General features: G+C 35.6%; 2 protein-coding genes across 6 annotated transcripts; one reads left to right on the top strand and one right to left on the bottom strand.

The window, feature by feature from the left end:
- Positions 1-484: 484 nt before the first annotated feature.
- Positions 485-3,786, bottom strand: LOC118056726 (serine/threonine receptor-like kinase NFP). Its single transcript, XM_035069044.2, has 2 exons — positions 2,540-3,786; positions 485-1,340 (listed from the first exon to the last, which is right to left on the bottom strand). Exons 1-2 carry the CDS (start codon positions 3,668-3,670, stop codon positions 603-605), a joined length of 1,869 nt encoding a protein of 622 aa, XP_034924935.1. The 5' UTR covers positions 3,671-3,786; the 3' UTR covers positions 485-602.
- A 2,137-nt stretch (positions 3,787-5,923) lies between these two features.
- LOC118056707 (acylamino-acid-releasing enzyme-like) lies at positions 5,924-16,656 on the top strand. Of its 5 annotated transcripts, none has more exons than XM_073410728.1 (12): positions 5,924-6,549; positions 7,788-7,939; positions 8,038-8,120; positions 8,199-8,320; positions 8,411-8,489; positions 8,924-9,101; positions 9,897-9,957; positions 11,054-11,176; positions 11,297-11,494; positions 15,789-15,857; positions 16,039-16,115; positions 16,217-16,656. In XM_073410728.1, exons 1-12 carry the CDS (start codon positions 6,397-6,399, stop codon positions 16,278-16,280), a joined length of 1,359 nt encoding a protein of 452 aa, XP_073266829.1. In that variant the 5' UTR covers positions 5,924-6,396; the 3' UTR covers positions 16,281-16,656. The 5 variants fall into 5 exon arrangements, with proteins under 5 accessions (XP_073266829.1, XP_073266828.1, XP_073266827.1 ...); XM_073410727.1 differs by lacking the exon at positions 15,789-15,857 and adding an exon at positions 12,272-12,340 and having other exon boundaries at positions 5,925-6,549; XM_073410726.1 differs by lacking the exons at positions 15,789-15,857; positions 16,039-16,115; positions 16,217-16,656 and adding exons at positions 12,272-12,340; positions 12,526-12,602; positions 14,716-15,142 and having other exon boundaries at positions 5,927-6,549.
- The last annotated feature ends 737 nt before the right edge of the window (positions 16,657-17,393 follow it).

Here is a 17,393-nt window from a genome sequence, read left to right as displayed (position 1 = left end):
CTGAAAATAATAATAGTAATAATAAAGTATCATTCAGATTGAAATTAGTTTTTTATTATTAAATTTTTTAAATTGATTTCTAACATAATTTTATATTTTTTAGAAAAATATTTTATCTTTTAATTACACAAATTATAAACTTGCTATTTTGAAATTGTTTATTGATTGCTTTAACAATACTGTCTGCCTTCGTTATATTTTGCATATTGAAATTTCGTTAGATTTAGGTTTTTTTTTTTTATATATATATAAATATTAATGTTTTCCTATCAAGGTGTGATTTTGGTGAAGAACTAGAATTACTGGGTTCAATCCTAGGCAATCAAATCAACCCATTTTTTTTTTAATTATAATAACATTCTTTTATTTTTCATTCAATTACATAGAATTATCCAGACATATTTTTTTTTTGCTTTTCAGTTAATATTTATTTTTTAAAATAACTTTTTATTCAAAAACCATGACATGGATAAAAAAGACATGATTCTGTTAAAAAGGAAGAACACACATATATTACATCATATTATTAAGCTTAAATATACAACCCTTTACTTTAATATATAACTCCCTAAATCTTATTACCAGCTCCCCAAAAACACAACTTATCTTGCCATAACCTGAGGGTTTGCCAATCCGTCTTCTGAGATGTCAAAAAACAAATCATCGCTCTTGCACAAGGCATAGACAATATCCACCATGCTAGGCCTCTTTGATGGATCTCTATGCAAGCAAGCAATTGCAACAGCCATTGTATTCACTACACTCTCCATTGAGCATGACTCCTCTAAAAGAACCTTGTCCATCCATGCTGTCAATCTCTTCACCTTCCTCTCTTCAACATTTCCATCCAGAATTCCAATAGCTTCTGCCCACAGAACCTTGCCTCCTTCATCAATTGCTTCTCTTCCTGAGATTAGCTCAAGCAAAACCACACCAAAAGAGAAAACATCCATTCTCGTTGACACCACACCATCAGCTAAATATTCAGGCGCAATGTAGCCTTGAGTGCCAACAATGTGCATTGTTATGGCGTTGCAGCCTGTTTTTGCCAGTCCAAAGTTGGCAATTTTGGCTCTCATGCTGGAGTCCAAGAGGATATTGCTGCTTTTAATGTCTTTGTGCACAACCCTTGGCCTAGTGTGCTCATGGATGTATTGGAGACCATTTGCAACATCAATTGCAACCCGTAACCTTGTTTTCCAGCTTAGTTTTTCTCTCTCGTTGCGATGCAACCACGAATGTAGAGAGCCATTGTCTACGAACTCGTAGACCAGATAGCAATTTGCATCCTCGGGGTCTATGCAAAAGCCCTCTAGCTTCACCAAGTTGCCATGGTTTACCTTCAACAGGGAACAGTGAGTTTGCCACACAGCCATACAGAAATGTATTTTCATAGATGATTAAAATGAAAGTCAATAAGCTCTTAAACATAATATGGTGGGTATTAGACAAATTATATCACAGTTCTGCTTTGGCTAAAGCATTTTATTCTACATATTTAACCCAAACCGTCCAACCCATGGAGCTAAAAGAAATGGCTTAAGAAAATATATACGCTAAGCTATTCCAGGAGTTGATGGCAATGAAATCATTCACTTATTTATATATTTACCATTATTTTTTTATAATAAAACCATCCATTTATTTCTATATGTTAGCATTTGATTTCGAATATTTTGCAGTTAGGCACATTCATTTATCTGCAGAATTTAGTAAGGCAAGGATATCAAGAAACAAAAGGTTGACATTTCAGTATTTAGCTATGGCTTGAAAGTCCATGTTCTGATAATGGCATCATGACTTCTTTTAACTGGGAAGTCGACAGCTTCATTGATTTTGTTCTGGAGAAAAGAAGGCATTTGACTACTGCCTTCATCTGATGAGGAATCCACATTCCGCAATAGCACGCCCTCAAAGAAATGGGCCGATCTGACATAACATCCTAATCTCATTATGAAGCTGCGGAAAACAAATTAAAATGCGTCTACTTTTTAAAACCTTAAACCTGCTAAATAGACATGTCACTTCACCTAACCATTATAAAAATTAGACACTTGCAAATTTTAATGGAAGTCAGACATTGGTGTCCTTGTCATGTCTCAATTTTTAATCCCGTGTTTTTCTGGATTCCTCATAATGGCCCCTCCGCATCTGGATTTATGTAAAAATTTCCTATGGCTCAAAATATCCCAGCCCACAGAAATCAAGCAGATGAGATTCATGAACTTAATCGTCTATGTTGCTACTTGGGAGTTCAGGTCAAGACTAGAGGTTTTTCATGACGGCGATAAGGCTAGACCTCTGCTCTACTAGAACTCTGATCACGGGTATGCATTGAAAGCTTGTGAAATATAAAATGCCAAGTCGTCTTTAATTGGGTTATATGTGTTAAATTTTATGAGCTGTAAAAGCATGGAAACAGCAAAGTTTTATGCAACTGGGTCCCTGATCCTACTATCTCATTGGAAACCAAAACAAACAGTAAAGGCTGGAGTATATACTGTAAATCTGTAATCAGTGAAAGAAAAAAAAAACTTACCTTCTGCAATATCTTGAGCTCCTCACATGCATTCCACTTCATCTTCTTGATGGCATAGGTCTCTCCATTTATGGACCCTTTAAACACAGATCCTTCAATCAAGCAATTTTCACCGAACCCATTAGTAGCTTCTTTCAGTTCATCAATCTTAAAGACCCTGTACTTATCCAAGCAATCTGAAACATCTGCCATCAAATTCACTTCTATATCCTTCAACCCTTTCCTTCCCCCATTCAACTGCATCCTACGCTTCTCCTCAACTTTCTCAACATCTCTTCTCTTCTTCAACAAACCCTCTCTATAAAACCAAACCCCACTTACCAAGACCAATAAAAGCCCAGCAATTCCTAGCCCAACTGCTAATCCTATAATCACACCTTTCCTCTCTGTCTTCTCAGGGGGCGGCGCCCCAGAAGGAACAGGAACAGCTACTGTAGGTTGTGCCAGTTGTGGAAGTTGATTGACTGGAACGAATATGGTATCATAAGGCTGGATGTTATTGCCATTAACATCAACAATAGATTGTGTTTCAACTCCAAATGTTGAAGCAACTGAAGATAAGTTATCAGAAGGCTGAAACACATAAGATACCAGATAATTCACCTTGTTTTGCAGTTGGGTTTGATTAGGACACTTGCAAAAGATTGGAAAGATCACCTCTACTCCTATGTCGAGTAGTTCGGGGATAAGTGTAGGGTTGAAAAGCTCAACAGACTGGTAGGTCGTAAGGTTTTGGAAGTATTCAGACGAGACAATGTAGAAAGTGTTGCCTGCCTCGATGGTATATGTGATGTTTGCAGAGGAAATGTTAGTGCTATTGATGGGGTTGCAAGAACATGATAAAGGGACAAAGAGGGGTTGATTGGGGATGAGAGGTGAGGTTGGAGAGGAGATGTTACTTGGTTTTGATATCATAAGGCGGCTAACCGAGAAAAGGTCACCGATTGAGGCAAGGTCAAGGAAGTTAGGAGCTGAGGCTCGGTAGAAGGCATAGGTTTGACATGGAAAGGAACTCTGGTTGGCTGGGCAGGTGAACCCTTGAGTGCTTGGCTGGGCTTGCAAGTGGTGGAGGATATTACTGTAAGAGAGAAAGAAGAAGAGAGAAGAGACTAAACGGGATGCGGGTCTCATTTTGGCTCTTGATAGTTCTGCTTTTCTGCCTTGCAATGTTTTGTTTTAAAGAAGAAGGTAAAGGTGATATCAACTAGTCGATAATATGGTCACCTTTTTCTCTTCTTCCATCAATGAAAGGGTACAACCAGGGGTGGAGCTGGCAGTATTTAACAGGAGAAACTAAAATTAATATAATAAAATATATTATTAAAAAATTTATTTATTTAAAATAAAAATATAATATTATTCCATATTTAAATATTAAATAAAAAAATTAAAATGTTTTGCAAGAACCGGTAACTAGTTGCCTCCCCCTGATTCCAACCACCTGCTGGATCCCACCTTCGTGGACTTTCAGCCAGCTTCAATGGGGGTATCAATCTAATATTATATCTTATTATTTAAAATTAGATGAATAATAAATACTTCGTCGAATTTAAAAGAAATACAATCAACTAATTTTAATTAAAAAAACAAAACTCATCCGAATCATTCATCTTGATTTTTAATAAAACCCACCATACATATTCACATAAATTCAACTGTTTTTACGATTACAATAATATTTCATAGTCTTCACATATTTTTCTACCTTCGACGTCAGATATCGTATCAGACTTTGAAATGTTCATGTTTCAGATTCGAACAGAAACTAGAAAGAAGGAGCGCATCAGGAACAGACTTGACGCTAGTTTTCAATCGATCCAGGTCCACAAACTCAAAAACATCATCATCTGCAAGGTGCATAGACGTGGGCATAAAATGGCCAAACTGTTCGACCTTGCCGTAGGGAAACGTTCGGACGAGACATGACAGTTATTACGAGGCTGCGGATGTTCAAGGTGTCCAAAGGACGAGGATCACGTGGTTGCTGATTGGCTGGCAGCAAGCAATTGGTGAGTCTAGAGTCTTAAATTCTGAGATGACGCTGGCTTCCTCCGGAAATATTGACGTTATAATAACTCTTGCCGTGTGGGAGAGATAGCACAGGGTAGCAGGCACCAGCAGGCCAGCGTCATTACTTCCCTGGATGAAAACGAACTACCACAGTTTCCATCTAGTTTTTGAGTAACTAGACATTCCATCTTTGTGCTTTTAAATTTTTTAAAAAATTAATTTTAGAACAAAAGTTTATTTATATTATTTTCAGTACTCGACTTAAAAAAAAAAATTCCTTAATTTCAACAATGAAAGAAAAAGTCACCGTTCAAGCGGTTTTCGATTATCAAAATAAATTTTTTTGGTCAACGGATTCCGTGAGTCAAGAAGGGATTGATAGTGGTTATTTAGTGCCTCAAAGTTTCCTAAAAAAATAAATATAGGGTGAGGTAGATAAATCTAAATCAGTTTAATTTTAAGATCATTTTCTTTTTTTCTTTGTTTTTTCTCTTTCATTTTTTTCTTATTATAATTTGTAAAGAAAGATAAAGAAAAAAAAGATTTTAAAGGCTCATCAAAATTTCGATGATGACATTATCAATACCACTGGAAAGATTTCGAAGAAATGAATCTAACAACACCAAGGTCACAAATAGTTAACCAAGTGGGCTATACGAGTCGTCTAAAATGTATCAGGACTCACTTACATTTGAGCTATTAATGTAACTCATTTCAATCATCATTTGTAACTTTTTTTGGTGTCGCTAGATTTGTCATATTAAGATTTTTCTACCGATATCAATGATGTCATCATTGAAATTTTAATGTGTTTTTATGATTTTTTTTTTTCTTTTTTTTTCTTTTTCTTTTCTTCTTATTAAATCTTGTGTTCATCAAATTTATAAAAAGTAGCATATGACACTGTGACCTGCAAATCACATGTGTCATCTATTATTTTCTATATTATTTTTTAAAATATTTTTTTATTATATATTTTTTTAGACTCTAGGAAAAAAATACTCATGCTGGAAGCGAGAATTTTATTAAAGTTGAATCAGGGCAAAGTTACACATAAAAAAAGCCCATGGTTGCAATAAAAAATAAAATGGTGTTCAGGTTGGAAATGGGTCAGGTAATTTTCTAGAATGACATCAAGAGCTTGTTTTTATTTTTATTTTTTGATTTTTTAATATTTTTTATTATGTATCGTATCAAATATTTTTTTTAAAAAAATTAATATATATTTTTTTTTAAAATATTTTTGAAAACAATGATACAACAATACGAAAAGCTATCTAATCCACAGGCAGCATGACCGGGTGACAGAGGTGCCCTTCCTGGGTGACTTTAATATGATGCTCATGGTGCTAGATAAAGGTGACCAGTTAATTTTTGCTAGTTTCCGGCCTATAGATCCTCTTCACATCGATGAATTGTACGGGTGATGCACTGGCATAGTAAACTTGTTCCTTCTGTTTTTTCATCACTATTTTCCATCTCTCTATTCTAAGTTAATGGATTCCCCTGCGGCTATGTGTTGATATTAAAATTTGCAAATTCGTTGTCCAGATGTCCTTTTAGGTGTCACAGACACATCAGGTTTAATTTGTGCATCATTTCTTCTCTGTTTAAGTGTGCGAGTGATTCCATGCATGTGCTTATGCACTATTTCTTGTTTATTAGTAGGTGGTTATATGCTTAAAAGTTATTTATGATCTCCCTCACCTTCTCTTTATAAGCTTAGCTATAATGATCAACAATTCTTCAGTTAACTGGAAACCATTGAATATGTTAAGTTGTATAACTTGAAAAAAAATTCCTTACACGATAGTATTGATGTATTTAAAGCTGATTTCATGTGAAACATGTCTTTGTTATCCAGCCCAGATGGAAGGTTCCTTGTGTTTCTATCTGGAAGAAGTTCTGTAGATTCGGGTGCACATTCTGCAACAGATTCACTTCACAGAATTGATTGGCCAGTGAATGGACACTTGTCCTCTTTAAAAATTATTGATGTGGTGAGCTCTTCATGTCTATCTGTATAATTTACATTTGGTGAATTCCACTGGCTTCTATAGAATTGCCGATTTTGTTTGCTATTGCTTTATTCATTTACAAGAAGTTATGATGAACTTTGCCTTGTTCATCAACAGCTTTTATATAAGATACTAGAATGTGAATATTTAAAAGTAATGATTGATAATATAATATGGCATAGTTTTAAGACCCGGCCCGGCCCGGTGGGTCGCCCGGGACCCGGCCGACCCGGGCCTAGGTCCGGGCCGGGTCTATGTAAAAACCAGCCAAGGATTTGACCCGGGGGGACCCGATCAACCCGGCGGGTCGACCCGGAACCCGGGTAGACCCAGCTGAGACCCGGTCTCATATATATACATGACACGGTGTCGTTTTGGCTTTTATAGTTAAAAAGCCAAAACAATTAATGATGAAGAATTGAAAAGATAGAAATGAGAATTGAGAAAACCTAATTAAGGAAATCTTCAAGCCATTTCAGTCGGGAAGAAGAGCAAACAGCTTCTTCTTGATGCAGGAGATTCGTTAACAAGCCCATCTAAGAGCCTAGCAGTAGCGCCTTTTATTGCGACAGAGAGCTCTTCCAACAAGGAAAGCGTGATCCCATCTCATGCCCTGTAAGAAGGAATGTCATCAGTTCCAAAGCCTATTCGATGTCATCTTCCTTGTCCTCTTCTGATTCAACCTCCTATTCCTCCAATTATGGCAGCCAAGAACGCAGCTTATTCCCCTTCATGTTTAGATGCTTTTTGCAGAAGACTCTTGATTACTATTTCTCCCAAATGACCACAGCTCACCAAGGTTATCAAGGAAAGCCTATTGGATTTTTTTTGGGTCAACCCGGGTTAACCCGGGTCAACCTATCTGACCCGTGACCCAATTGTTATACCAGGTCGACCACCGGGTCGGTTTTAAAAACTATGTAATATGGATTGCAATTTGTTCTGGGATCAATGTTGCTTTTAAAATAGCCATGCTTTTACACTCGATCTTCTTGTGAACTCTCACCTTTTAGAAATTCAAATGAAGGGAAGGAGTATACACTTGTTGGGAACCCAGGCTGGACGACTGCCAATCCCTTGTCCTGAGGCTATCCCTGGCAATTTCCTCATAGCTATATTTTCCCTATGAATGATGCATTTACCAGTTTCCACAGATTTGGAAGATTTTCTTTCATGTGTATGATCTGTAACTAACTATTTTCTTCTATAAATCACTGCAGATTCCTATTGTGCAGAGCGCAGAGGATGGTTGCTTCCCCGGGCTTTACTGTTCTAATTTTATTCCTAATCCATGGCTTTCAGATGGATGCACTATGATTGTATCTTCAGCATGGGGCAGCATTCAAGTTATACTTTCTGTGAATGTGTTGAGGTAACTTTAAAAGTCATATAGGTACAGCTTTTCTTATGTGTACATAGCTTCAGAATCTGTTTGTATAGTTGATTCATGGTATGATTATCGAATTACAGTGGGGATGTATCACGTATTAGTCCCACAGACTCCAATTTTTCATGGAATCTTCTTACTCTAGATGGAGACAGCATTATTGCCGGTAAAGCCACATGCCGAAACCCACCATGTTAAAGTGTAGAGAAGGGAAATATAATCTTTTTTTCTTCCCCTGTTCCAGTGTTTAGCAGTCCAGTAGATGTACCTCAAATCAGGTATGGTTATCTTGTTGATAAGGAAATTAAAAATGCTGCATGGGATTGGTCAGATGTATCAAGCCCGATATTCGGATGCTCTGCGAAGGTTTGTATTGTTGGCATTTTTAGAACATGAATTTTGTATCGTTTATCCATGAAGTTCTAGTTTTGTGATGACAGTTTCTTCTTGGTACAGGTTAATTCTTTGCTCTCTTGTCGTCAGTTCACTATATTGAAGATTCCAGTCAAGGATGTTTCTGAATGCCTGACAAAAGGTATTATATCATTATGTTGTTGTGTCAAATTCTTAACACTTTGATGCATTGGCATGGGTCTGCTATCGCATTTCAGATGCATCATAAAAACAGTGTGATTTCTACCCAGTTTTTTATGGGTTTTTTATTTTGTTTCTGTGGAGGGGGTATTGTTTTATGTATGTTTATTCATTGATTTACATGCATTAGCCCGTTCATTGGAAATTTTGTTGGAATTTGATTGGTAAGGAAAGAAAGTAAGATATGAAGTATTCTTTCATTTAGTTTCCAGCATCAGCATATGGAGCTGAATTTTTTTAGGGACTTCGTACATGAAGAATGGGATGGTTGAATTTTTTTTCTGGTACTCTTGGGAAGTCTTTCTCAATTCATGAAAGCGTTGAACTATGATCACTGCAATGAAATTTGCTTCATTGTACATTTGTTTCTTTCAGGTGCTAGCAAACCTTTCGAAGCTATTTTTGTGTCAAACCAGTCTAAGAAGAATGATGTTTGTGATCCGCTAATAGTTGTGCTTCATGGAGGCCCACATTCTGTCTCATTGTCAGGCTTTGCAAAGTCCTATGCATTTCTGTCTTCACTAGGTTACAGCTTGTTGATTGTAAATTACAGGTGTTTTAAAGTTTTTCCCTGTCGCTTTCCCTTTTCTTCTTAAGTTAAATCAGAAACTCAGATCAATGCACGTTTCTATATGCTCCACCAGACTGTTTTACCCATGGAAATATAATCTGCAAAAAAAAAAAAAAGATCTCCAAGCTGATGTTTTATATTCTTTGCATGGCATTGTAACGGGGAGCGAAGAAAGACAACAACGGGAAATATTGTTTGATTATTCAGGAATTTCAAAATTGGAATTTAGTTTACTTTAGTTTTATTATTGGATGGGAACTATTTAGTAGGTTTTCTAATTTTACCGTCTATAAACAAAGACCCTACCCTGATATTCAAAAGAACATTGAATTTTGATTATCTCCGAGATGCAGTTTTTCCTCATAGAATTAGTACTTTTGTATTCTTGCTGGTGGTTCTACACCAGTTTGAAATTCACATAACTTTACCATAAAATTCATTTGGTCCCTTGATAATTTTCATCTTTGCATGCTCAAAAGCTTTGGTGCAGTCGTTAAAATGGTATTAGGGTGTGTTTGGGGGTGCTTATGCCTTTGAGTGCTTGCTTTTTTAACGTGTTTTTGGCTTGAAACAGTTTCAAATTGATGTATTTTTCAATGCTTTATGATAATTTTGTTGTGCTAATGTCAAAAAAAAAAAATCTGAAAAAAATTCATTTTGATGCATTTTCAAGTTAAAAGCTATTTTAAAAGGCATCCCAAACACACAATTAGAGTGACAGCATGTGACTGTCCTTTGTTCTTTCCCAGATTTTTCTAACTAAGTCTTTAATCACAGAGGTTCCCTAGGATTTGGCGAGGAAGCTTTGCAGTCTATTCCAGGGAAAGTGGGTTCACAGGTACTCATTCTTATTAAAGTTTATAGTCCAAGGACAAATTTACTCTGAAAGTGTTATGTCTATCCCAATAGAGCCCCCCATATATGGATATCTCAAATGAGTCCCCATCCTTTGAGAATTTTTTGAATTAGCCCCTGCAGGTGCAAGCTCTTTTAGCCTGATTTCGAGGACAAAAGTGAGCCTAAAATATTTTGGAGTTAAAAATCACACCCACATGTGCAAGACTCTTTAACACACAAAATAGGCTATAACCACTTTTTATATTTGAGCATTCACATGCATCATGTGGGGTGACTTTTAGTGTCAAGATCCTTGTTAATGAATATATCTGGCACCACAATGTCTGAGGGAGCATCAGTTTTGTGTGAATACTTGCCTAAAATGTTAAAAATAAACATACCTTTTCATTGTAGATAACATTTGAGATGATTTAACCAACCCTAATAAATGGGGACTCAATTGATCGGTGGAGGATTCATTTGGGACGTGCATAATAATTTGAGGGCAAATTTGGCCTTTCTCCTAAATTTGTTTGGCATGCTTTTTGTAAAAATCAAGGTTTTATGCATCAAGTTGGATTCTTTTTCTGAGTCCTTTTTTTTTTTTTTTTCTATGAAGGGATTCTCTGATGTAGTTTGGGAACAAGAAAGTTACCTGAACTCAATAAGAAATAAGTATCCTAATATCAACAACAATAAAATCCTAGAAAGTTATCAAAACAATCTTTAAACTCTAAGCAGTACTAAACTACAAACAAACAAGTCAGCTTTCTTGTTCCTATATTACATATTTCTCTCTTACTGTCTCTACTTCCCTTTGCCCCAATGTTGATCCTTCATTTTTAATAATCTCTTGCAAGGAGTATGAGGACACATTACCTGTATTTCCTGGTTTCTTGTTCTTTTTCCTCGTTTGGAAAAAATCCATTTTCTCCCAGAAGACATACAGATATCCACTCAAGCATCTCAAACATTTGGGGAGTTTGTGCAAATTCTAACCTTATAGCTTACGATGCACACGATGTCAAGGATGTAATTACAACAATAGATCGTGTGGAGTTTGTGCAAATTCTAACCTTATAGCTTACTATGCACAGGATGTCAATGATGTAATTACAGCAATAGATCATGTGATTGACACGGGTGTTGCTAGCCCCTCCAAAATAGCTGTGATTGGTGGTTCCCATGGTGGCTTTCTCACAACTCACTTAATTGGCCAGGTTTAGCATTTCCAGCTCTCTCCTTGTGATAGTCAGGTGTCTTTTGTAGACTGTTTATCGAGATTTTTGCTATTACATAGACCTCTAATATAGTGAACACATCTGTATAATTTTCTGCAGGCGCCAGATAAATTTGTTGCTGCAGCTGCGAGAAATCCCGTCTGTAACCTTGCATCAATGGTTGGCACAACAGACATCCCTGATTGGTGCTATGTTGAAACCTATGGAGTTGGGGGGAAAACTAAATTTACAGAAGCACCCTCAGCTGAGGACCTGGCTCTCTTTCACAGCAAATCTCCCATATCACACATCTCAAAGGTACTTTCTAGAGAGACTTGTTTTCTATTAGGTGATATGTGATGGTGTCCATTGTCTAGTGGATAGGACAGAGGTCTTCAAAACCTTTGATAGTGGTTCAAATCCTATTGGACTATATATATATATATATATATTATTTCTTTGTATTTTTGGGACTTAAGACAGAAGCACTAAGAATAGGAATAGAATGGTCCAAACCAAACAAAATTTACTGCAAAAAACTCCTAATGAACAGGCTGGTCTGCAGCCTCGACAACCAAATGACACCTGGTAGTGCAATTGCTTTTACAATGCTGGATGCTATCAACTTTAAAGCAACAGAAAAATCTAGTATAGTTAGTGTTAGAAAACACAATGCGTTTCCATGCAACTTGCTGTGGACAACTGTACTGGATTGGAAATTGTATTTGTACCTGCATGGATTGCATTGACACTAACCAGATGCATGGAATGGTATACAACAACAGCCAAGCGCTGCTTTTGGCAGTTGTGCAATGCAAAGGAAAACAATATGTTGAGAATGAAGAATCTGAGCTTCATGGTAAAAAAAATTCTTTGGTTATTTACCAGAACATCAACTATGTGTAGGTGTTTGCCAAAAGCAAAGGTGGAGGAAACAGGAAACCTTAAACTTACAACTTTTTCCCTCTTTCTTTCAGTCATATTGGCCGGGTAGAGATAGTGATAGGCATTTCTTTTGGACTTTTTTTTATCTACGCTGAGTACCAAAACCGTCAAGTCATGGTATTGAATTTCTTAGTTTGATAACATTCGCAGGTCAAAACACCGACCATTTTTGTTCTAGGTGCTCAGGATCTTCGTGTTCCATTTTCTAATGGGTTGCAAGTAAGTTTCGTTCCCTCCTCAAGTACAAGCTGGCTGTTTAAAATTTTACCACAGTGTATGTTTTGAAAAAAGCAGCTGGAAGTGTGATAGACAAGATGAAAAATCTCAAAACAGTTTTTTTTTCCTTCTTCAATTACTTGCATAATATTATGGTACTAATGGTTTGATATTTTAAAATTTTGTAGTATGCACGGGCATTGAAAGAGAGAGGCGTTGAGGTCAAAATCATCATGTTTCCCAACGATGTCCATGCGATTGAAAGGTAAGACATTTACTGGGACACCTTATTGTGTAAACAGCTACAACGAAGCTCAAATCTAATTCACTTTCACATAAAGGCTGATCCGCATTGCTTTTCTGCAGGCCCCAATCCGACTACGAAGGCTTCCTTAACATTGCAGTATGGTTCAACAAGTACTGTAAATAAGCATGCATGGCTTGCCACATGTTGCTCATGCGGTATGAGGTCAAAATACTAAAAATAATCAGCAAATTATTTGCTCGCCTGGACGCAGGTAATTTGATAAAGGGTGTATCTTTATGCTCAACCCACCATGTCTTGTATTAGAAAGTTTATGAACCCTATAAGCACTGTTGTGCACAAGCAATATGCTCACTCAAGGCATGAGGTAAAGAAAAGGGATAATCATGTCCTGATGCTTCAGCTATTCGTTAAGAAATTTTTTTTCTTTCAAAATCCATTTCGACTCTCGATAAGCATGCATGCTGCCTCCAATTTTTATGGATATGGAATATGGATGCGGAGTTATTTTTTTATATATATTGTTTTAAGAGCTTCTGTGATAGGTTGGTATTTCAATTTTTTTTTCTTTTATAGGTATGTTTCCGTGGGTATAAAATTATGTTTATCTTTTAAAATTTTAAATTGTTTTTTTGTTATTTGTTTTTGTATTTTTATATAGAAAATTATTTTTAAAAAATAAAAAAATATTATTTTAATATATTTTTAAATAAAAAATATTTTGATATATAATATTCCAAATCCTTGGAATCGTGGAATCATTAAGAAGAGAGTTTTTATGTCCTCTTAAACAAACACACCCGAAATTATATAATGTTGAGTTACTACATTATGTCCTCCCAAAATGATATAAAGTTGAGTTATTAAATTATTGTTTTGTTTTTTTGTGTTGTAAAAATATTTTTATTTTACTTTAAATCAATATATTTTTTTTAATGTTTTTTATATTATTTTAATATATTAATATTAAAAATAATTTTAAAAAAATAAAAAAAATATTTTTTTAATATAGTTTTAAATAAAAAACACTTAAAAAACCGGTGTAAAAAATTAAGTTCGGACAATCTGACCATGGTGCCAATGATGAAAAGAAACCACCCCCAAACCCCCAAACATAGCAGTATCACTTTCTCCACTAGAAAAGATTGAAACAGTCAAAAACACAAACAACAAGGCCTGCTTGAAACCCACAATGGAAGAATTCTCAAGGAGTTCAGTACAGTTCACTAACACTCCTAATAAACCTGGCTTCTATAAAAACCCAGATAGATAACTGAGAAATACCTTAAGGAATAGTACTATAATTGATAATAACAAGAATTTTGGGGTTGATTTGAAGAGGGTTAGTAGCAATGGTTCCGTTGATAAAGCGCACACTGCGGTTCGATTACTGGGAAAATTATGGAGGTTGCATTCCATCAATTTTGGAAGCTCTTGATATGATTAAAGACTTGGATGGGGCATTGAATCCATGGGAGGATACACTTAGTGACAGAGATAAGAGCATGATTTTGAAGGAGCAGTCTAATTGGGAAAGAGCTTTGGAGATTTTTGAGTGGTTTAAGGGGAACGGTTGCTATGAGTTATATGTGATTCATTATAACATTACGCTCAAGATTCTTGGCGAGCTCGAAAATGGAGCCATGCTGGATGTTTGTGTAATGAAATGAGAATTAAATGGATTCTGCCGGTCAATTATACATATGGTGCTAGGTGCTCAGGATCTTCGTGTTCCATTTTCTAATGGGTTGCAAGTAAGTTTCGTTCCCTCCTCAAGTACAAGCGGACTGTTTAAAATTGTATTCCAGTGTATGTTTTGAAAAAAGCAGCTGGAAGAGTGATAGACAAGATGAAAAATCTCAAAACAATTTTTTTTTCTTCAATTACTTGCATAATATTATGGTACTAATGGTTTGATATTTTAAAATTTTGTAGTATGCACGGGCATTGAAAGAGAGAGGCGTTGAGGTCAAAATCCTCATGTTTCCCAATGATGTCCATGCAATTGAAAGGTAAAACATTTACTGGGACACCTTCTTGTGTAAACATCTACAACGAAACTCAAATCTAATTCACTTTCACATAAAGCCTGATCCGCATTGCTTTTCTGCAGACCCCAATCCGACTACGAAGGCTTCCTTAACATTGCAGTATGGTTCAACAAGTACTGTAAATAAGCATGCATGGCTTGCCACATGTTGCTCATGCGGTACGAAGTCAAAATACTAAAAATAATCAGCAAATTATTTGCTCGCCTGGATGCGGGTAATTGATAAAGGGTGTATCTTTATGCTCAACCCACCATGTCTTGTATTAGAAAGTTTATGAACCCTATAAGCACTGTTGTGCACAAGCAATATGCTCACTCAAGGCATGAGGTAAAGAAAAGGGATAATCATGTCCTGATGCTTCAGCTATTCGTTAAGAAATTTGTTGTCTTTCAAAATCCATTTTGACTTTCGATAAAGCTGCTGCCTCCAATTTTTATGGATATGGAATATGGATGCGAGTTATATATATATATATATATATATATATATATATATATATATATATATTAGTATTTTTGGGACTTAAGACAGAAGCACTAAGAAGAGGAATAGATTGGTCCAAACCAAACAAAATTTACTGCAAAAAACTCCTAATAAACAGGCTGGTCTGCAGCCTCGACAGCCAAATGACACCTGGTAATGCGATTGCTTTTACAATGCTGGATGCTATCAACTTCAAAAGCAACGGAAAAATCTAGGATAGCTAGTGTCAGAAAACACAATGCGTTTCCATGCAACTTGCAGTGGACAACTGTACTGGATTGGAAATTGTACCTACATGGATTGCATTGGCACTAGCCAGATGCATGGAATGGTATACAACAACAGCCAAGCTCTGCTTTTGGCAGTTGTGCAATGCAAAGGAAAAAAATATGTTGAGAATGAAGAATCTGAGCTTCATGGTAAAAAAAATTCTTTGGTTATTTACAAGAACATCAACTATGTGTCGGTGTTTGCCAAAAGCAAAGGTGGCGGAAACAGGAAACCTGAAACTTACAACTTTTTCCCTTTTTTTTCAGTCATATTGGCTTGGTAGAGATAGTGATTGGCATTTCTTTTGGATTTTTTTATCTATGCTGAGTACCAAAACCCTCAAGTCATGGTATTGAATTTCTTAGTTTGATAACATTCGCAGGTCAAAACACCGATCATTTTTGTTCTAGGTGCTCAGGATTGTCGTGTTCCATTGTCTAATGGGTTGCAAGTAAGTTTCCTTCCCTCTTCAAGTTCCAGCTAGTTGTTTAAAATTGTATTCCAGTGTATGTTTTGAAAAAAGCAGCTGGAATAGTGTTAGACAAGATAAAAAATCGCTGACAGTTTTTTTCTTCTTCTATTACTTGCATAATATGATGGTACTAATGGTTTGATATTTGAAAAATTTATAGTATGCATGGGCATTGAAAGAGAAAGGCGTTGAGGTCAAAATCCTTATGTTTCCCAATGATGTCCATGCGATTGAAAGGTAAAACATTTACAGGGGCATCTTCTTGTGTAAACAGCTACAATGAAGCTCAAATCTATTTCACTTTCACATAAAGCCTAATCTGCCTTGCTTTTCTGCAGACCCCAATCCGACTACGAAGGCCTCCTTAACATTGCTGTATGGTTCAACAAGTACTGTAAATAAGCATGCATGGCTAACCACGTGTTGCTCAAGCGGTACGAGGTCAAAATGCAAAAAATAATCGGCAAACTATTTGCTCGCCTGGATGCGGGTAATTGATAAAGGGTGGATCTTTATGGTCAACCCACCATGTCTTGTATTAGAAAGTTTATGAGCCCTATAAGCACTGTTGCGCACAAGCAATATGCTCACTCAAGGCATGAGGTAAAGAAAAGGGATAATCATGTCCTGATGCATCAGCTATTCGTTTGGAAATTTGTTGTCTTTCAAAATCCATTTTGACTATCGATAAGCCTGCATGCTGCCTCCAATTTTTATGGATATGGAATATGGATGCGGAGTTATTTTTTTCTATATATTGTTTTAAGAGCTTCTGTGATAGGTTTGTGTTTCAATTTTTTTTTTTCTTTTATAGGTATGTTTCCGTGGGTATAAATTATGTTTATCTTTTAAAATCTTAAATTGTTTTTTGTTTTTTTTTTTTTGTGTTTTTATATAAAAAATTATTTTAAAAAAATAAAAAAATATTATTTTAATATATTTTTAAATAAAAAATATTTTGATATATAATATTGCAAATCCTTGGAATCGTGGAATCATTAAGAAGAGAGTTTTTATTTGGGGGTGCCAATATCTCTTAAACAAAACACACCCGAAATTATATAATGTTGAGTTACCACATTATGTCCTCCCAAAATGATATAAAGTTGAGTTATTACATTATTGTTTTGTTTTTTTTGTGCAATTTAAAATATTTTTATTTTACTTTAAATCAATATTTTTTTTTAATGTTTTTATATTAATTTAATATGTTAATAGTAAAAATAATTTTTAAAAAATAATTTTTTTTAATATATTTTTAAATAAAAAACACTTAAAAAAAACTGGTATAAAAAAATTTTAAGATAAGAGAATCTAACTATGGTGCCACTGATGAAAAGAAACCACCCTCAAACCCACAAACACAGGAGTATCACTTTCTCCACTAGAAAAGATTGAAACTGTCGAAACACAAACAGCAAGGCCTCTTTGAAACCCACAACGGAAGAATTCTCAAGGAGTTCAGTACAGTTCACTAAGACACTCCTAATAAACCTGGCTTCTATAAAAACCCAG

Source organism: Populus alba, chromosome 8 (assembly GCF_005239225.2).
Source record: "Populus alba chromosome 8, ASM523922v2, whole genome shotgun sequence".
In the NCBI taxonomy this organism is placed as follows: Eukaryota; Viridiplantae; Streptophyta; class Magnoliopsida; order Malpighiales; family Salicaceae; genus Populus; species Populus alba.
The sequence above is the reverse complement of the archived record's forward strand: the minus strand, read 5'-3'. Positions and strand labels throughout refer to the sequence as shown.

Excerpts from the sequence above, each read along its gene's own strand:
- LOC118056707 (XM_073410728.1), top strand. The coding sequence starts at position 6,397 with ATGTCTTTGTTATCCAGCCCAGATGGAAGGTTCCTTGTGTTTCTATCT. Across the intron at positions 9,958-11,053 it reads CAGGGAAAGTGGGTTCACAG|GATGTCAATGATGTAATTAC; the intron begins GTACTCATTCTT and ends TACTATGCACAG. Across the intron at positions 16,116-16,216 it reads GATGTCCATGCGATTGAAAG|ACCCCAATCCGACTACGAAG; the intron begins GTAAAACATTTA and ends GCTTTTCTGCAG.
- LOC118056726 (XM_035069044.2), bottom strand. The coding sequence starts at position 3,670 with ATGAGACCCGCATCCCGTTTAGTCTCTTCTCTCTTCTTCTTTCTCTCT. Across the intron at positions 1,341-2,539 it reads AGCTCAAGATATTGCAGAAG|GTAAACCATGGCAACTTGGT; the intron begins GTAAGTTTTTTT and ends TCCCTGTTGAAG.